Below are 22,482 nucleotides of genomic sequence, written 5' to 3' on the forward strand. Positions count from 1 at the left end.
AGATCCACTCCCAGATATCTAAAACACTCTACTTCCTCCAGTTTTTCTCCATTCAAACTTACCTCCCAATTGACTTGACCCTCAACCCTACTGTACCTAATAACCTTGCTCTTATTCACATTTACTCTTAACTTTCTTCTTTCACACACTTTACCAAACTCAGTCACCAGCTTCTGCAGTTTCTCAGATGAATCAGCCACCAGCGGTGTATCATCAGCGAACAACAACTGACTCACTTCCCAAGCTCTCTCATCCACAACAGACTTCATTCTTGCCCCTCTCTCCAAAACTCTTGCATTCACCTCCCTAACAACCCCATCCATAAACAAATTAAACAACCATGGAGACATCAAGCATCCCTGCCGCAAACCTACATTCACTGAGAACCAATCACTTTCCTCTCCTCCTACACGTACACATGCCTTACATCCTCGATAAAAACTTTTCACTGCTTCTAACAACTTGCCACCCACACCATATATTCTTAATACCTTCCACAGAGCATCTCTATCAACTCTATCATATGCCTTCTCCAGATCCATAAATGCTACATACAAATCCATTTGCTTTTCTAAGTATTTCTCACATACATTCTTCAAAGCAAGCACCTGATCCACACATCCTCTACCACTTCTGGAACCACACTGCTCTTCCCCAATCTGATGCTCTGTACATGCCTTCACCCTCTCAATCAATACCCTCCCATATAATTTGCCAGGAATACTCAACAAACTTATACCTCTGTAATTTGAGCACTCACTCTTATCCCCTTTGCCTTTGTACAATGGCACTATGCACGCATTCCTCCAATCCTCAGGCACCTCACCATGAGTCATACATACATTAAATAACCTTACCAACCAGTCAACAATACAGTCACCCCCTTTTTTAATAAATTCCACTGCAATACCATCCAAACCTGCTGCCTTGCCGGCTTTCATCTTCCGCAAAGCTTTTACTACCTCTTCTCTGTTTACCAGATCATTTTCCCCAACCCTCAGCGCAAGGAAACAGACGAAAGAAATGGCCCAACCCACCCCCATACACATGTATATACATACGTCCACACACGCAAATATACATACCTACACAGCTTTCCATGGTTTACCCCAAACGCTTCACATGCCCTGATTCAACCCACTGACAGCATGTCAACCCCGGTATACCACATCGATCCAATTCACTCTATTCCTTGCCCTCCTTTCACCCTCCTGCATGTTCAGGCCCCGATCACACAAAATCTTTTTCACTCCATCTTTCCACCTCCAATTTGGTCTCCCACTTCTCCTCGTTCCCTCCGCCTCCGACACATATATCCTCTTGGTCAATCTTTCCTCACTCATTCTCTCCATGTGCCCAAACCATTTCAAAACACCCTCTTCTGCTCTCTCAACCACGCTCTTTTTATTTCCACACATCTCTCTTACCCTTACGTTACTTACTCGATCAAACCACCTCACACCACACATTGTCCTCAAACATCTCATTTCCAGCACATCCATCCTCCTGCACACAACTCTATCCATAGCCCACGTCTCGCAACCATACAACATTGTTAGAACCACTATTCCTTCAAACATACCCATTTTTGCTTTCCAAGATAATGTTCTCGACTTCCACACATTCTTCAAGACTCCCAGAATTTTCGCCCCCTCCCCCACCCTATGATCCACTTCCGCTTCCATGGTTCCATCCGCTGCCAGATCCACTCCCAGATATCTAAAACACTTCACTTCCTCCAGTTTTTCTCCATTCAAACTCACCTCCCAATTGACTTGACCCTCAACCCTACTGTACCTAATAACCTTGCTCTTATTCACATTTAACTTTCTTCTTTTACACACTTTACCAAACTCAGTCACCAGCTTCTGCAGTTTCTCACATGAATCAGCCACCAGCGCTGTATCATCAGCGAACAACAACTGACTCACTTCCCAAGCTTTCTCATCCCCAACAGACTTCATACTTGCCCCTCTTTCCAAAACTCTTGCGTTCACCTCCCTAACAACCCCATCCATAAACAAATTAAACAACCATGGAGACATCACACACCCCTGCCGCAAACCTACATTCACTGAGAACCAATCACTTTCACACACTTTACCAAACTCAGTCACCAGCTTCTGCAGTTTCTCACATGAATCAGCCACCAGCGCTGTATCATCAGCGAACAACAACTGACTCACTTCCCAAGCTTTCTCATCCCCAACAGACTTCATACTTGCCCCTCTTTCCAAAACTCTTGCGTTCACCTCCCTAACAACCCCATCCATAAACAAATTAAACAACCATGGAGACATCACACACCCCTGCCGCAAACCTACATTCACTGAGAACCAATCACTTTCCTCTCTTCCTACACGTACACATGCCTTACATCCTCGATAAAAACTTTTCACTGCTTCTAACAACTTGCCTCCCACACCATATATTCTTAATACCTTCCACAGAGCATCTCTATCAACTCTATCATATGCCTTCTCCAGATCCATAAATGCTACATACAAATCCATTTGCTTTTCTAAGTATTTCTCACATACATTCTTCAAAGCAAACACCTGATCCACACATCCTCTACCACTTCTGAAACCACACTGCTCTTCCCAAATCTGATGCTCTGTACATGCCTTCACCCTCTCAATCGATATCCTCCCATATAATTTCCCAGGAATACTCAACAAACTTATACCTCTGTAATTTGAGCACTCACTCTTATCCCCTTTGCCTTTGTACAATGGCACTATGCACGCATTCCGCCAATCCTCAGGCACCTCACCATATATATATATATATATATATATATATATATATATATATATATATATATATATATAATATATTATATATATATATGATTATATATATATAATTTTCCAAAAGAAGGAACAGAGAAGAGGGCCAGGTGAGGATATTCCCTCAAAGGCCCAGTCCTCTGTTCTTAACGCTACCTCGCTATCGCGGGAAATGGCGAATAGTATAAAAAAAAAAAAAAAAAAAAACTCACTGCACAGTGATACACATAGGCTTTTGCAGGTTGATATACGGTTGTTGAATCATATGAATGAAGATTTGTCAGTCTCATGTGTTTTATGAAAGTCAGAGGGCTTGCATCCTCATTGATGCCCCTCATTTTGAGAAGTAGAATGATGTTTTCACTCCCTACTCAGCAGACTTTCTCTTGAATGATCCTATGGCTCACCTGTGGTAGAGAAATGGCTTTTTGTTCTTCAAAATCTATATTTTTTTCCCAAAAAGTTCAATCCTGAATTGATTTTGTCATCTTAAGCCATATCTCTGATGTAGGGTAGAAACATACCCATAATATTCATTGCTTGTTATGATTGGTAGTTTGAAGAATGTGTTTAGGTCAGGGACCCCTTTTGCATTGTCATCCCTGATCTCATGCTTATAAGCTCATAAGTTTGAGTAGTTTAGGGCCTGTATTCTTGTACAACATTAGATCTTGGTGTATGTAATGAACTGACAACTTCAAATGTTGATGACAAAAGAAGAGAACTGGTAGACATGTTCATAATGGAAAGCAGATATTAGGGGCTTATTTGAATAATGAATGAAGGATGATGAAGTATTTGTTTGGAATTGAGTTGTCTGCATTCATAATGGTAAGATAATTGTTTGTCTCCTCAGAGCACTGCAGTGATAAGTTATCGACCACAGCACCAGGAGCGACCACTCTCATGCAACTTGAACCAGTGTGAGTTGTACTCCTGCATCTTAGGACTTGAGGATGATACTGCCCTCTCCATTATTGACCCCGTCACAGTGAACATAGAAGTCAATGATCGATTGGGTCACGATCAATTGGTGGATATCTCTAATGTGTCCATGTCAGTCCAGCACACTGTTGAGGTAAGGGCTGCAGAAATTTTCTTCCTCTTTCGAGTTAGTTCCTAAGAATTTTATGTTGCTATACAGTCACATCACATCACATTGTTTGGTAGCATGTGCCACTGGGGGCCTCATCTTCAGGCTCCCCTCTATTGGCTTCCCTACCTCACGTTTCTCCCTCATATCATGCTATCTCAATTTTGATCTGTCTCCATAGTAAATGATACGTCAATCACTCCTCCTTTTCCTTATCAGCATTGGTGTCCCTCAAGGTTCTGTTCTATCTCTTACACTCTTCCTCCTTTTTATCAGTAATTTTCTTTCTTCAACAGATAACAAAGTTCATTCATATGCTGATGACTTAACGTTGCATTCCTCCACTTCCATTAAATCTGCTTCATCCTCTTTACTTGATATGCATCTCATTTTGTTAAAACTTCCATACAGACAGGATTTCTAAATGAGATGGACAAAATTCGGTAAAGTTTAATGCCACCAAAACCCGATTTCTGACCATATCTCTCTCTAGAACCCTTTATAACTTGTGTCTGTAATTCCTATCCTTAACACAATGAACATGCTTGGTATCACTGTACCATTTAAGCTTTCTTGGAAACCTCACATTATGTAGATAGCTAAGTCTTCTTCTTAGAAACTGCATAACCTTTTTAGATGCTGAACTTTATTTTTTTCCGAACATTTGCTCCATATATGTAGAGGATTGATCTATCCTTGTTTAAAGTACTACTTTCACATCTGGGATGGTATTAGCTATGCCTACTTACTAGATATAGTTAAGTCTAAAACAGTCCTACATATCACCTCTCCCAGCCTAACCTCACTACATGACTGACTTGCTTGCCTTATGGCACAGTGTTGGTTTACTTTCCTTCTTGTACAGGTATTGCTTTGGTATTTGCTTTTAAGAACTGTTTGAGAGTGTGCCCTCACCACTAGCTAGCCCACATGAAGCTTACCAAACAATTGCTTCAAGTAGTTATTGTGAGGCCATTGGCACCTCAGGTTAGGCAATTTTGAAAACTCTTTCTTTCCTTACACCTAGAAACTTTGGAACTTTCATAACAACTGTGACCTGGTCCCTTTTGAAAAACAAATTTTGCATTTCCTCCAAAGTTCTTACATTTTTTTTGCTTTTCTTCTGTCTTTTTCTCATTAACTCTTTATTTCAATTAAGGCTAAGCCTTGATGTGGATTTTTGTCTGTGATTGAAGCTTCCAACTGGAAAAAAAATTTGCTTAATGGTTTCTAGTAATCCTCCATATTTTATGAAGCCATGAAACATAGGGCTCTATAAAGTCCCAAGATTTCAGAAAGCTCTTTAGTTTTGTTTTCATCATCGCACTTGGTTGGTCCTCTGTGTGTCATAGAAAAATTCCAAGAGAGGCAGGATTTAGGACTAGAAATTATAAAAAGTAGCTAGGTTAGGGAAGTAAGAATTCTACCTCTGTATTCCCTGCATGTCATAGAAGGAGCAGGATCAGGAAACTCCCCCTTATTGAATTTCATTTTCTAAAAGAAGGAACAGAAAGGAGCCAAATAGAGAGTGCTTATCTTCCTTGATGTCTTAGGCTAAATTGCCTAAATTTGTGTGGATGTAACCAAGATGAGAAGAGATGTGAGATAAGTAGTTTGTTTGAGGAAAGAAACCTGGATGTTTTATCTGTGAGTAAAACAAAGACCAAGGGTAAAGGGGAAGAATTGTTTGGAAGTATCTTAGGATTTAAGTCAGGGATTTTTGAGAAGACAAGAGTTAAGAAAGGATTAGCACTGCTCCTGCACTAGGAGTTGTGGGAGTGTGTGATAGAGTGTAAGGAAGTAAATTCCAGATTGATGTGGGTGAAATTGAAAGTGGATGGAGAGAGATGATTGATCATTAGTGCTAATGCACCTACCCATGATAAGAAAGATCATGAGAGGCAAATGATTTGGGAGCTGCTGAGTGAGTGTGTCAGCAGTTTTTGTAAGAGACTGGGTATTTGTGGTAAGTGATTTAAATGCAAAGGTAAGTAATGTGACAGTTGAGGTATGATTGGGGTGCATGGGTTATTCAGCATTATGGATAGAAATGGTAAACAGCTTGTGAGGTTGTGCTGAAAACGGACTGGAGACTGGGAATACTTGATGTGAAAAGAGGGATATATGCAAGTGTATGTATGTGAGTAGGAGAGATGGTCAGCAAGCATTATTGGATTGGTAATTGATATGTGTCTAAAAGAGAGACATGAATGTATATGTGCTGAAGAGGCTGCTGGTGGGATGTCTGATCACTGTCTTGTGGAGGTGAGGGTAAAGATTTGTAAAGGTTTTCAAGAGAAAACAGTGTCAGTTAGAAGAGAGTGGTAAGAGTAATTGAGAGTGGAAGAGATTTGTGTCAAGAAATACCGAGATTGAGTGTAAAAGGGCAGAACATGTGAGTAAGTGAAGTAAGGGGATTGGGTGAGGAATTAGAGGTATTTAGGGAAGCATTGTTGGTGTGTGGAAGAGATGCAAGTGGCATGTGAAAGGTGGGAGGTGGGCAGATTAGAAAGGGTAGTGAATGGAGGGATAAGTAAAGTTGCTTGGGAAAGAGAAGAGAGATGCATTTGGGCAATACTTACAGGAAAGGAGTGCATATGATTTGGAGATGTATACGAGAATGCAGCTGGAGGTCAAGAGGAAGGTGCAGGGGTTGAAAAAGAGGGCAAATCAGAGTTAGGGTGAGCAAGTTTCAGTAACCTTTAGGGGGAATGAGATGTTTTTAGGAGGGGGAAAATAATGTGAAAAAGACACGGGAACAAATGAGAACAAAAGGGGAAGTGATAGCTGGTAATGTTGAAGTAAGGAGGAGATGAGTGAGTATTTTGAATGACTTGAATGTGTTTGATGATGGGTTAGCAAAATGAAAGAGTCAAGGAGAGTGATTTGGTGGCGAGACAAGAGATGTGAAAATCTTGTGTAATATAAAATGTGGCAAGGCAGCTGGGGTGGATGGAATTTTAGTAAAATATATAATAAAAGGGGGTGACTATGTTGTTGATTGGTTGGTAAGGATTTTCACTGTATGTATGGATCCTGGTGAGGGGCCTGATGATTGGCATAATGCATGTATAATGCAGTTATATAAAGGTAAGGGGCATAAAGGTGTGTCTAAAATTTGTTGAGTATACTTGATAAGATGTATAGGAGGGTTTTGATTGAGAGGGTGAAGTAATGTACAGAACATCAGAATGGGATGGAGCAGTGAGGATCAAATGTTTCCTTTAAAGAATGTGTTTGAGAAGTACTTAGAAAAACAGATGGATTTGTATATGGCATGTAATAGGATCTTGAGAAAGCATATGATAGGGTTGATAGAGATGCTTTGTAGATTTTAAAAGCATATGGTGTGGGAGAAAAGCTGCTGGAAGTAGTCAGAAGATTTTAGCAAAGATGTAAGGCTTATGTATAAGTAGGAGGAGTAAATAGGGAATGGGTCTAAGATTAAGATTCACTTGATTATTGGAATACTTATGTTAGATAGATTAATGTTCAGTGTAAAATTATGGGCAGGACAGTGATGACTGAAGTCAGCTGTAATATTGAAAATTTCTGGTGGACATATTATTAGTTCATGAGAGTAAAGAATGAGATTATCTTTTCTTTTAGTGAAGAAACCTTTGTGAATATTTGACTTTGATTTAGTAAACATTTGATTTCCTCCTATTCTAGACATACTATGTACTGTGATGATAGTTCCTTCGCAAAGAGATTTTTTTTTGAAATATCAGATATATAGAAGTGTGTCGTTTTGCTAACATGACAAGTTGAAAGTTTTTATCATCATAGAATTTATTTATTAGAAAACTTATTTCTTTGTGTCTTCTTTTGTGTCTGATTTTGATTCTCATGTTTCTTTACAAAAGCTGCATTACATACATAAATTCCATACATATGGGATTAATTTGCTTTTATTTTTAGTTTTACATCTAGTTAATGTCACTGTAGGTAGTGTTGGTAGGCAGCCAATGACCAGGGAGGTATATTACCATTACTACCCGTCTGGGTATCAGGAGGGTTAGTTGACATCTACTAATTAGTGAGCCAGCACTTTAGTGTTGTCAAGTTGCATTCCTCTGACTCAGGTAACTGTCTTTTCTTTCTGCCTCACTAACATGAACTACTGGCATTCTGTTCACAAACGTACAGTCTATCCTTGTCATATTAAGACTTGTCAACACTTAACTCATGCTGTTCATCCTTCATAACTCTAAATTTTCCTGCAGTGAGTACTGTGTGCTAGCTCTGCCTTTTGGCAAAATAGTAGGAGCAGTAGATAGAAGTAGTAGGTAGGATCATTTAGGCATGATTGTTTAGTAAGAACATTAGGTAGATGCAGTAAGTAGGAGCATTAGATAGAAGTAGTCGTGAGGAATATCAGATAGGAGCCTTTGCAGACACTGTGCTAGACTTGCCCTCTGCCAGTGGCCAGTTAATGGTGAGGCAATAAAGGCTTAGAAGCAGCACTGGAGTTCTTTAGTTAAAAAGACTCTGTTGCCATGGCCACCCATTTGAGGGAGTCCCAATTGGAACAGGAGTCAGAGATATAGATAGATAGATAGATAGATAAGGAGGTAAATATGAGAGTCTTGGAGAGAGGGATGAGGATGCAGTCGTGAGGGATGAGAGTGCCTGGAAAATGAGTTAGTTGTTGCTTGCTGATGATACAGAACTGGTGGCAGTTTCAAGTGAGAAACTGCAGAAGTTGGTGAATGAGTTGGGAAGAATTTGTGAGAGGAGAAATTTGAGAGTGAGTGTGAATGAAAGCAATGTTATTAGGTATAGCAGGATTGAGAGACAGGTTAGTTGGAATGTAAGGTTGATTGGAGAAAAATTGGAGGAAGCAAAGTATTTTAGATTCCTGGGAGTGGACATGTCAATGAATGGAACCATGGAAGTGGAGGTGAGTCATAGGGTAGGAAAGGGGGCAAAGGTTCTGGGAGGACTGAAGAATGCTATCTGGGAGGGCATGAATGGGTATATTGGAAAGAATACTAGTCCCAACAATATTATATGGATGTGAGGCAGGAGCTATTGATAAGGCTGTGCAGAGGAGGGTAGATGTGTTGCAAATGAAATTTTTGTGGACATCATTTGGTGTGAGGTGATTTTATCAGTTAACTAATGAAAGGGTAAGAGAGATATGTCATATTAAAAAGAGTGTGGTTGAGAGGGCAGAAGAATGTTTGCTGACTATGGAGAAAATGAGTGAGGAAAGGTTAACAAAGAAGATATATGTGTCAGAAGTGGAGGGAACAAGGAGATCAGGGAGACCAAATTGGAAATAGAAGGATGGGGTGAAAAATATTTTGAGCATATAGGGCCTGAATATGCAGGAAAATGAAAGGCATGCATGGGATAGAGTGAATTGGAATGTGATATACTGATGTTGATGTGCTATCAGTAGACTGAACCAAAGCATGTCAAGTGTCCAAGGTAAACCATTGAAAGGCTTGTAGGGCCTGGATGTGGACAGGGAGCTGTGGTTTCAGTGCCTTTCTTTGTCTGTTCCTGTTGTTAACATGGGAAAAGTAAAAAAACTAAGAGACGCAGGAGTGAGTGGTGGGAAATTCTTCCATCCTGTAGTAGCAACTTTTTAAAAGTAGAAGAAACAAAGCATAAGTTTTCCTCTAACACTTAGTGGTTTCTTTCTGACTCTACCTCTTACTGGAGAGAAAGACAAGAATGTATGAAAAAAAAGTGGCAGAAGAGAGGAACATTATCAGTTACCTATTTGTACTGTAATGAGAGGGAGGTTTACTCTCATTGTATGACTTAATGGAATGATTGTATGACTTAATGGATTGAAAAAAGAAATGTAGAGGTGTATGAGAGGTGTGGGGTGTGGCGGGGAATGCAAAGGGAATGAATTTTGGAATAGTAGAGTGGTGAAACATGATACTTTGAGGTGGTTTGGGCATGTGGAAAGAATGCAAGATTGGGAGTTTACAAGAGGAGTGTATGATAGTACAATTCAACAGGTTGGTGTGAGAGGGAGACCATCTGTGACATGGGGAAATAGGGTGGAAGAATACTAGAGGGAGAGAAATGGTGAAAGAATGCATGGAATGGTGTATGTAAGGGAGGCATGTTAGGACAGGAATAAGTGGAGACTCTTTTGCTGTAGCCACCTCCTTGAAGGGAAGTCCCCAAGGGAATAGGAATCAGAGATATAGATTGATAGATATATAGATAGGTAGGTATTGCATTAACCATGCCTTCAGGCATTTTATTCCATTAGTCCAGCAAATAAATTTATTGCTTAATTTCATTTTATGTCTTCTGGTTGTTCTGTCCCTACATCCTTTGAAGAACTGTTCAAAGCATGTCATCAGTCTGTTTTAAAAACTTAAAGATTGTGATTAGGTCAACCCATACTCCTCTTTTCCATGTTGGGCAAATTTAGGGTTTCTATCCTTTCCCTGTAACTCTCTCCTCTTAATTCTGGTATCTTCTTTGTTATTCTCCTCTTGACCTTCTCAGTTAACTCTTTATGCTACTTAAGGTGCATTGACTTGTGTGCATGTGTAATCACCTGTTTGTAATGTGTCAGGTGGGAGTGTTACACTCATGGGGCCCAATCATAATCTACTGATATACAGTCTTTTAAACTTAAGTATACTGCCCACATTTACCACATCCTCTGTTACTGTATGCCATTAATAACACCTTTTTAACACCTTTTTCTTGCTTATTTTCATGTAATGTCCGCTGGTTGTCCTAACCTTATATCTTTTGAAGAACTGTTCACCAAATACATTATCAGTCTCATTTAAAGACTAAAAGGTTGTGATCAAATTACCCCTCACTCTTATCTCTTTCATTATGGGTAACTTTAAGGGTTCTAGCCTTTCCCTATAATTCATCTCTCTTAATTCTGGTACTTTCTTTGTTGCCCTCCTCTGGACTTTCTCTGTGAGCCTTTTGTGCCTCTTTAGGTGTGGTAATTAAACCCAAGAATCATTTTCTAGTTTTGGCCATATTTAGGGTTTTAACAACTTGCTAAATATTTCCATATGCCAGAGGGCTCTTCTAATATTCACCAGCAATCAGTTGTCTCCTTAAGTATTCTCCTAATATGGAACTCTGGATAGGTTAGGGATGTCATGAACTCCCAAGTTCTTCTTATACATAGGATCCTGAAGCTTATATCCTGCTAGATTGTAATTATATTGAGGCCCTCTTTCACTCAGTCCCATCCTTATTACTATACACATTCTCCGGTTGAGTTTCATTGACCATATATGATACCAGCCTTGAAGTCTGTGTAGGTCTTCTTGTAACAAATTAATGCAATCCTCGTCACTTCTAACATGAACATTGCATCAAACGTTGACTTGTTTAGGAAAGATTCCATTGCTTCTGGCAAGTTATTCACGTTGGTCAAGAGGAGTAATGATCTCAGAACAGTTCCAGAACGGTCATCAGCTGCACTCTGCTGGTGACCACCCATTTGCAGAAGGCCACTCAGACAGGTATCCTTTTTTCCCTTCCACAGAAGTAATCTTCATTTCATTGATGGAGGCTCCCAATATTCCTGGCTAGTAATCCAGCTTCTTAATCAGCCTCTCATGGGGTAATGTGTCAAATGCTTTCTGGCACTCCAGATACATAGGGGCCACCCAGCTTTTGCTTTTGTCTAAGACAAAGCTCACTCTCTTGTAGAAATCTAAGATTTTTCGTACACAGTATGGGGAAAAAGTTTTGCACTCATTGGGCCTCATTTCATGAACATTTTATGCCATCCAGTAGCCGCTTAAGCCTTTGTAAACTGCCATTATTCCCAGCCTCCCTTCTATGAAATGATTCAGCCTCTCACTTCGGTATTTTTTCTCCTGTAGAGAGTTATCCATTTGCTTTATGTGATCATCTTTTCTAGTACCTTTCAGACCATACCTGTCAGGAATATTTTGCAGATCAGTGCCTTTTCCCTACCTCCTTTCTTTAAGATGGGGATGATGTTTCTCATTTTCCACTCCCTTGGCACTATGTTTATCTCCAGTGACATCGTGAATACCAGTTCAAGATTTTTGTCTTCTGTATCTGCACACATCTTCAGCACATTTGCTGAAGCTTCATTAGGACCATGAGCTTTGCATGGGTCAAGAATGTTTTAGTTTATGTTAATTTTTTTCAGTATATATATCAATGGTTTCTAAAATTTTCTTTCCATCCCACATCACTGGTATTGAGGTTATTTTATCTTCCATCGTGAAAACTTTTTTCATCTTGTTATTGTGCCTCGCATATCTATACATCATCCCAATTAGCCTGATTAGCTGCTCTTTAATGAATTTATAGAAAAGTTTTAGATTTCCATTTGCCTTGTCTACAGTATTCTTTCCAAAGTATTTTGTTCTTTTTCTCATCCTGCTACACTCACTCTATCTTATTATAATTTGTCGCTGTCTCCCGTGTCTGTGAGGTAGTGCAAGGAAACAGACTAAAGAATGGCCCAACCCACCCATATGCACATGTATATACATACATGTCCACACACGCACATATACAAACCTATACATCTCAATGTACACATATATATACACACACAGACATATATATACATGTACATAATTCATACTGTCTGCTTTTATTCATTCCCACCACCACCCCACCACACATGAAATGACAATCCCCTCCCCCCGCATGTGCATGAGGCTGGCACTAGGAAAAGACAACAAAGGCCACATTCGTTCACGCTCAGTCTCTAGCTGTCATGTGTAATGTACCGAAGCCACAGCTCCCTTTCCACATCCAGGCAGCACAAAACTTTCCATGGTTTACCCCAGACACTTCACATGCCCTGATTCAATCCATTGACAGCACGTCGACCCTGGTATACCACATCATTCCAGTTCACTATTCCTTACAATGCTTTCACCCTCCTGCATGTTCAGGCTCCGATCACTCAAAATCTTTTTTACTCCATCTTTCCACCTCCAATTTGGTCTCCCACTTCTCCTCGTTCCCTCCACCTCTGACACATGTATCCTCTTTGTCCATCTTTCCTCACTCATTCTCTCCATGTGACCAAACCATTTCAAAACACCCTCTTCTGCTCTCTCAACCACACTCTTTTTTTACCACACATCTCTCTTACCCTATTATTACTTACTCTATCAAACCACCTCACACCACATGTTGTCCTCAAACATCTTACTTCCAGCACATTCACCCTCCTCCACACAACTCTATCTATAGCCCACGCCTTGCAACCATATAACATTGTTGGAACCACTATTCCTTCAAACATACCCATTTTTGCTTTCCGAGATAATGTTCTCGACTTCCACACATTTTTCTGCTCCCAGAACTTTCGCCCCCTCCCCCACCGTATGATTCACTTCCGCTTCCATGGTTCCATCCACTGCCAAATCCACTCCCAGATATCTAAAACATTTCACTTCCTCCAGTTTTTCTCCATTCAAACTTACCTCACAATTGACTTGTCCCTCAACCCTATTTTACCTAATTACCTTGCTCATATTCCCATTTTCTCTCAGCAATCTTCTTTCACACACTTTACCAAACTCAGTCACCAGCTTCTGCAGTTTCTCACCCGAATCAGCCACCAGTGCTGTATCATCAGTGAACAACAACTGACTCACTTCCCAAGCTCTCTCATCCACAACAGACTACATACTTACCCCTCTTTCCAAAACTCTTGCATTCACTTCCCAAACAACCCCATCCATAAACAAATCAAATAACCATGGAAATATCACGCACCCCTGCCACAAACCAACATGCACTGAGAGCCAATCACTCTCTTCTCTTCCTACTTGTATACATGCCTTACATCCTCGATAGAAGCTTTTCACTGCTTCTAACAACTTGCCTCCCATACCATATATTCGTAATACCTTCCACACAGCATCTCTATCAACTCTATCATATTCCTTCTCCAGATCCATAAATGCTACATACAAATCCATTTGCTTTTCTAAGTATTACTCACATACATTCTTCAAAGCAAACACTTGATCCACACATCCTCTACCATTTCTGAAACCACACTGCTCTTCCCCAGTCTGATGCTCTGAACATGCCTTCACCCTCTAAATCAATACCCTCCCATATAATTTCCCAGGAATACTCAACAAGCTTATACCTCTGTAATTTGAGCACTCACCTTTATCCCCTTTGCCTTTGTACAATGGCACTATGCAAGCATTCCTCAGGCAACTCACCATGAGTCATACATACATTTAATAACCTTATTAACCCGTCAACAATACAGTCACCCCCTTTTTAATAGATTCCACTGCAATACCATCCAAAGCTGCTGCCTTGCCAGCTTTCATCTTCTGCAAAGCTTTTACTACCTCTTCTCTGTTTACCAAATCATTTTCCCTAACCCTCTCACTTTGCACACCACCTCAACCAAAGCACCGTATATCTGCCACTCTATCATCAAACACATTCAACAAACCTTCAAAATACTCACACCATCTCCTTCTCACATCACCACTACTTGTTATCATCTCCCATTAGCCCCCTTCACTGATGTTCCCATTTGTTCCCTTGTCTTATGCACTTTATTTACCTCCTTCCAAAACATCTTTTTATTCCCCCTAAAATTTAATGATACTCTCTCACCCCAACTCTCAATTGCCCTATTTTTCACCTCTTGCACCTTTCTCTTGACCTCCTGCCTCTTTCTTTTATACATCTCCCACTCGTTTGCATTATTTCCCTGGAAAAATTGTCCAAATGCCTCTCTCTTCTCTTTCACTAATATTATTTCTTCATCCCACCACTCACTACCCTTTCTAATCTGCCCATCTCCCACGCTTCTCTTGCTACAAGCATCTCTTACGTAAGCCATCACTGCTTCCCTAAATACATCCTATTCCTCCCCCACTCCCCGTACGTCCTTTGTTCTCCCCTTTTTCCATTCTGTACTCATTCTCTCCTGGTACTTCCTCACACGAGTCTATTTCCCAAGCTCACGTACTCGCACCACTCTCTTCACCCCAACATTCTGTCTTCTTTTCTGAAAACCTCTACATATCTTCACCTTCGCCTCCACAAGATAATAATCAGACATTCCTCCAGTTGCACCTCTCAGCACATTAACATCCAAAAGTCTCTCTTTCGCACGCCTATCAATTAACGCGTAATCCAATAACACTCTCTGGCCATCTCTCGTACTTACATACGTATACTTATGTATATCTCTCTTTTTGAACCAGGTATTCCCAATCACCTGTCCTTTTTCAGCACATAAATCTACAAGCTCTTCACCATTTCCATTTACAACACTGAACACCCCATGTACACCAATTATTCCCTCAACTCTATCTATCTATCTATTTATAACTGATGCCTGTTTCCTCCAGGAACTGCCATCAGAGGGGTGGCCACAGCAAAAGAGTCCTATTATTCCTGTTCTTACATACCTCCCTCTCATATTCCATTCCATGCGTTCTTTCACTGTTTTTCTTCCTCCAGTACTCTCTTTCACTCTGTTTCCCCATGTTAAGAAAAGTCTCCCTGTCACATCATCATCTTTAATTGTACTATCATACACTCTCATTGTAAAGTCCCCATCTTGCATTCTTTTCACATGCCCACACCACCTCAAAAAATTATGTTTAACATACTGTACCACTCCACAAGTCATTCTCTTTGCATTCATTTTTATACCACATTTTTCATACTCCCCTTCATTTCTTTCTTCATTTCATCTGGTCATAGCCCATGTTCCTATCAAACAGCTCATTTCCACAGCCTGGATTCTTGACCTCTGTAACTCATTTCTAGTTCATGTTTTGGCTACAGAGGTAAGGGTTAGAAGAACTACGCTGGCCCTTAATCCTTTCTTGACCATACTTACACCTCTACCCTTCATTATTCTATTAAGGGACCCATCGACTCTTTTACCCCGTACAGCTCTCTCCCTTACCTCTTCTTTCATATCACCAAACCAGGATATCTTGTAAGCACTTAAATTCTCTTACCTCCTCCAGTCTTTTGCCTCCCATATCTGTAACACAGTGTAGTACACTTTCTTCTTTCACTCTAGAGGGTTTTACAAAATCTATACTTTCACTCTGTTTCCTTTTAAACACCATAATTTTACTTTTACTCATGTTATCTACTCTTACTTACATCATAAAGCATGCTTACAACCTTCTACAACTTCTCTACACTCTCAGCAAATAATAGAGTATCATCTGCACACAGGCCTGCCACTAGCCACCATACCTCACTGCTACACTTCATCTTTGCATCCCCTTTCCTTAGTTTTGCTTTCACCTTTCCTATCACTCCATTTATATTTATGTTAAAAAGCTGCTGTGATATCAGACAGCCCTGCTTCACACACACATGTATACTGAACCTCTCTCAACTCTCCATCCACTCTGACACATGCATTTGCTGCTCAATAGAAGGTTTTCACACCATCCAAGGATTGTCTTCCTACCCCATAATTCCTTAACACATCCCATAGAGTATTCCACTCAACTCTGTCATACACTTTCTCCATACAACTTCACAGTTTTCACCAGATATTTTTACACAGTTATTTTCACCACAAAATTCTGATTCTGTAGTTAATTGTGATAGAGTTTCAGATGGTTAATACAGATGACAATAGAATAAATTAAAAAAAATTATTTTCACATAGGTCGTACTGCATCAATTAAACATCCGCCTTAGTTACCATGACATGAAGATGTTTCAACAAATTTTGGAATCCGTGCCAAAGCAAAGAGATGTAGCAAAGAAGTCATTCATTTCTATGGAGAAAACCCAGCCTGCTAACTTTCAAGGTTTGTTTCAAGGACCAAGGTATGAATCTGACCTGTTTCACTTATATGTATATTAATTTCTTGCTTTAGTCTTTGAGGATGAGGTTAAGCATTCTTTTCAAAATAAATGTGCTTCTTTTAGAATTTCAGGGCAAATTACAGTTAACCATCGTCAGATCTTTGCTGTGTGCACTTTGATCTTGGTACTTTCAGTGGTGCCCTATTCTGTGTTTTATTATTATTATTTTATTATTATTATAATGATTTTTTTTTTTTTTTGCCGCTGTCTCCCGCGTTTGCGAGGTAGCGCAAGGAAACAGACGAAAGAAATGGCCCAACCCACCCCCATACACATGTATATACATACGTCCACACACGCAAATATACATACCTACACAGCTTTCCATGGTTTACCCCAGACGCTTCACATGCCCTGATTCAATCCACTGACAGCACGTCAACCCCGGTATACCACATCGATCCAATTCACTCTATTCCTTGCCCTCCTTTCACCCTCCTGCATGTTCAGGCCCCGATCACACAAAATCTTTTTCACTCCATCTTTCCACCTCCAATTTGGTCTCCCACTTCTCCTCGTTCCCTCCACCTCCGACACATATATCCTCTTGGTCAATCTTTCCTCACTCATTCTCTCCATGTGCCCAAACCATTTCAAAACACACTCTTCTGCTCTCTCAACCACGCTCTTTTTATTTTCACACATCTCTCTTACCCTTACGTTACTTACTCGATCAAACCACCTCACACCACACATTGTCCTCAAACATCTCATTTCCAGCACATCCATCCTCCTGCGCACAACTCTATCCATAGCCCACGCCTCGCAACCATACAACATTGTTGGAACCACTATTCCTTCAAACATACCCATTTTTGCTTTCCGAGATAATGTTCTCGACTTCCACACATTCTTCAAGGCTCCCAGGATTTTCGCCCCCTCCCCCACCCTATGATCCACTTCCGCTTCCATGGTTCCATCCGCTGCCAGATCCACTCCCAGATATCTAAAACACTTTACTTCCTCCAGTTTTTCTCCATTCAAACTTACCTCCCAATTGACTTGACCCTCAATCCTACTGTACCTAATTACCTTGCTCTTATTCACATTTACTCTTAACTTTCTTCTTTCACATTATCATTATTATTTGTATTTATCCCTGGGGATAGGGGAGAAAGAGTACTTCCCACGTATTCCCTGCGTGTCGTAGAAGGCGACTAAAAGGGAAAGGAGCGGGGGGCTGGAAATCCTCCCCACTCGTTTTTTTTTTATTTCCCAAAAGAAGGAACAGAGAAGGGGCCAGGTGAGGATATTCCCTCAAAGGTCCAGTCCTCTGTTATTAACGCTACCTCACTAACGTGGGAAATGGCGAATGGAATAAAAGAAAAAGAAAAGATGATTATTATTATTATTATTATTATTAGTAGTAGTAGTAGTAGTATTATTATTATGATTATACTTGATTGTTGTTTCCCCGCTTTAGTGAGGTAGTGCTAGGAAACTGATGAAGAATGAATGGCCCATCCACTCATATACACATATATATACATAAATGCCCTTACAATGCCCATACACTTACATATACGTACATATACATATGCATACACATACTCAGACATATACATATATACACATGTACATATTCATACTAGCTTGCCTTCATCAATTTCCATTGCTACCTAATCCCACAGGGAACAGCATTGCTACCCCCTGCTGTAGTGAGGTAGCGTCAGGAAAACAAACAAAAAAAAGGCCACATTCGCTCACACTGTCTCTAGCTGTCATACATAATGCACCAAAAGCACAGTTCCCTATCCATATCCAGGCCTCTTAGACCTTTCCATGGTTTACCCCATATGTTTCACATGCCCTGGTTCAGTCCATTGACAATACATCGACCCCGGTATACCACATCATTCCAATTCACTCTATTCCTTGCATGCCTCTCACCCTCCTGTATATTCAGGTCCCATTCACTCAAAATCTTTTTCACTTCATCCTTCCATCTCCAATTTGGTCTCCTCCTTCTCCATGTTCCCTCCACCCCTGACACACATATCCTCTTTGTCAATCTTTCCTCACTCATTCTCTACATATTTCCAAACCATTTCAACACACCATCTTCTGCTCTCTCAGTGACACTCTTTTTATCTCCATACATCTCTTTACTGTTTCATTACTTACTTAATCAAACCACCTCACACCACATATTGTCCCCAAACATTTCATTTCCAACAATCCACCTTTCTCTGTACAACCCTAACTATAGCCTATGCCTCGCAATCATATAACATTGTTAGAACTACTGTTCCTTCAGGCATACCCATTTATGTTCTCTGAAATAATGTTATCTTCCACACATTCTTCAACCCTCCCAGAATCTTTGCCTCCTCACCCACCCTGTGACTCACTTCCGCTTTCATGGTCTCATTCGCTGCTAAGTCCACTCACAGATATCTAAAACACTTCACTTCCTCCAATTTTCCTCTGTTTAAACTTATATCCCAATTAACTTGCCCCTCAACCCTACTGAACCTGATAACCTTGCTGTTATTCACATTTACTCTCAACTTTCTCCTTTCACACACTTTTTCAAACTCAGTCACCAACTTCTGCAGTTTCTCACTCAACTCAGCCACTAGAGCTGTATCATCAGTGAAAAATTACTGACTCACTTTCCAGACCCTCTCATCCCCAACAGACTGCATACTCACCCCTCTCTCCAAAATTCTTGTATTTACCTTCCTAACCACCCCTTCCCTAAACAAATTTAACGACCATGGGGACATCACACATCCCTGCCACAGACCGACATTCACTGATAACCAATTGCTCTTCTCTCTTCCTACTCATACACATGCCTTACATCTTTGGTAAAAGCTTTTTACTGCTTCTAGCAACTTACCTCCCACACCATATACTCTTAATACCTTCCACAAAGCATCTCTATATACCCAATCATATGCCTTCTCCGGATCCAGATCCATAAATGCTACATACAATTCCATCTGTTTTTCTAATTACTTCTCACAGACATTCTTCAAAGCAAATACCTGATCCACACATCCTCTACCACTTCTGAAACCACACTGCTCTTCCCCAATCTAAAACTCTGTACATGCCTTCACCCTCTTAATCAATCCCCTCCCATATGATTTCCCAGGAATATTCAACAAACTCATTCCTCTTTAGTTTAAGCACACACCTTTATTCCCTTTGCCTTTGCACAGTGACACTATGCATGCATTCTGCCAATCCTCAGGCACTTTACCATGATCCATACATACATTGAATACCCTTACCAACCAATCAACATAGTCACCCCCTTGTATGATAAATTCCTCTGCAGTACCATTAAAATGCACTGCCTTGCCAGATTTCATCTTCTTCAAAGCTTTCACTACCTCTTCTCTCTAAACCACACCTGATTGTCTCGCTTTGCACACCACTCCAACCAAATGGTCGTATAATTTCAGCAGAGGACAAGGGAAGAAAATAAGATGTGTAAGCAAAATGATGAGAGGCTATTAGAGGAAAGCAAAAAAAGAATAGATGAAGATTTTAAGGAAGGTTAAGTGAAAAATATAGGGAAAATATGAAATTGTACTGGAAGGAGATGGGAAAGAAAAGAAGTGGAAATATTAATGTGAGAGGTGAATTAAGGAGGGGGAAGTTCCTGAATCAAAAGGAGGAAGTGAAAGGGAGATTGAAAGAGTATTTTGTAAAAATAGTGATGGTGGGAGGAGGTGAAGCACCAGATGTTACCAGATGGAGTATGGAAATATATGACTATAAGTGCGAGAGCCTTTATCAAGAAAGGAGGTAAAATGGATGATAATGAAACTGAAGGTAGGAAAGGCACCTGGAGTGGATGGGATTATGGCACAAATGCTGAGGTATGGAGGAGAAATGTGATTGTGATAGAGTGGATGCATTTGATATGTAATTTAGCACAGAAACAGTTGGTTGTACCTGAAGATTGGGTAAAATCAATTATTGTACTTTTATTCAAAGCAAAAGATGCTAAGAATGTATGTAGTAATTATAGAGGGATACACTTGTTAATTATGCCAAGAAAAGTGTCTGCAAGAATGTTGATTGATGACTGTGATGGAAGTGACTGAATGTAGAATAAGTAAGGTCAAGGCAGTTTTAGGAAAGGTAGGGAATGTATGGACTAGATTTTTTTGTGTGAAAATGACAGTGGGAAAGTTCCTAACAAAAGGTAAGAAGCTGTATGCAGCTATTAGGGATCTGGAGAACAAACGACAGAGTTGAGTGGAATGCTTTATAGGATGTGTTAAGGATATATTGGGTAGAGGAATACTGTTGGATGGTGTGAAAGCCCTCAATAAAGGAGTAAATGCATGCATAAGAATGGATGGAGAGTTTAGTGAATGTTTCTGTGTACATTTAGGCATGAGGCAGGGCTGTGTGATGTCATTCTAGCATTTTAGCACATATGGATGGAGTGATAAGAGAGGTGAAAGCAAAACTGGGGAAAGGGTGTGCAGAGATGTAATGTAGAGGTGTGGTATAGTGGCTAGTGACAAACCTGCTTGCAGATAATTCTGTGTTGTTTACTGAGAGTGAAGAGTAGTTGCAGAAGGTTAGAAATATGTTTTATGATGTGTGTAAGCATAGTTAAATGCGAGTGAAAGTAAAGTAATGGTGTATGAAAAGGAAACAGAGAGTATAGATTTAGCAAAACCCTGTAGAGTGAAAGGAGAAAGTGTTCTTAACTGTGTTAAAGATATGGGGGACAAAAATTAGAAGAGTTGAGAGAATTTTAAGTATTTAGGAGCTATCTTTGGTAAGTTTGGTGATGTGGAAGGAAAGATACAGGAGAGAGCAGTACAGGGTTAAAGAGTCATTAGCTTCCTTAATAGATTAGAGAAGGGTGGAGGTGTAAGTATAGAAGTGAAGAAAGGATTAAGGGACAACATAGTTCTTCCAACCTGACCTATACCACCAAAACATGGACATCAAATAAATCTTAGAGGTCAAGAATCCAAGCTATGGAAATGAGCTGTTTGAGCAGAGCATATGGTGTAACTAGATAGAATGAAGAAAGAAATGAATGGGTGTTTGAGAGATGTGATATGGCAGGGAATGTATAGGAAATGAATTGTGGAGCGGTAGAGTGGGTGAAACAAAATACTTTGAGGTAGGTGGACTGGGCATATGCAAAGAATGCAATGTAAAGAGTTTTCAAATAGAGTGTATGATAATACAATTAAAGTGGTCGGTGTGAGAGGAAACCACCTTTAACATAGAGAAATAGAGTGCAAGAGTACTGGAGAGGGACAGATGATGGAAGAATGCATTGAATATTGTATGCATGGGAGGCATGTAAAGGCAGGGATAGGTGGAGACTCTTTTGCCGTGGCCACCCCCTTGATGGTAAATCCTTGAGGGAATGGGTTTCAGAGATGTAGAGGAGATAAAAGCTGAACATTCCAGCAAGTGATGGCAGGCATACATTTAGATGGCTCAGGGCATTGTTCAATGAATAGGAAAACTTTATGAAGTTATGAATAATTATATATCTGAAACTTATGTAAATGAAATTTAATGAGTAAGTGATACGAGAAGTCATAAGTCATGAGTCCAAACATTCACAACACGCCAAGAGCAGATATTTTTGTTTATACTTCTTTGGCCAATCAGAACACTGTACACACATACATTCACATTCAGTCAGTGTTGAGTGCTCTCCTTTGTTAGTGCAGAACAGCCTTTGGTGCATGTATGCTATGTACACATTCTTGCTGACTTACTGCTTTTTTGATATCATTGTGATTATTTTTTACCTATCAT

General features: G+C 40.1%; 1 protein-coding gene across 1 annotated transcript in view; it reads left to right on the forward strand.

Moving 5' to 3' along the window:
• Vps13D (vacuolar protein sorting 13D) overlaps positions 1-22,482 on the forward strand; it is a 772,012-nt gene that overhangs the window by 332,300 nt on the left and 417,230 nt on the right. The window contains exons 40-41 of the mRNA XM_071670877.1: positions 3,649-3,870; positions 16,520-16,664. Of these exons, the coding sequence (XP_071526978.1) occupies positions 3,649-3,870; positions 16,520-16,664 (367 nt within the window). The remainder of the gene's footprint in view (positions 1-3,648; positions 3,871-16,519; positions 16,665-22,482) is intronic.

Source organism: Panulirus ornatus, chromosome 16, assembly GCF_036320965.1.
Source record: "Panulirus ornatus isolate Po-2019 chromosome 16, ASM3632096v1, whole genome shotgun sequence".
Classification (NCBI taxonomy): Eukaryota; Metazoa; Arthropoda; class Malacostraca; order Decapoda; family Palinuridae; genus Panulirus; species Panulirus ornatus.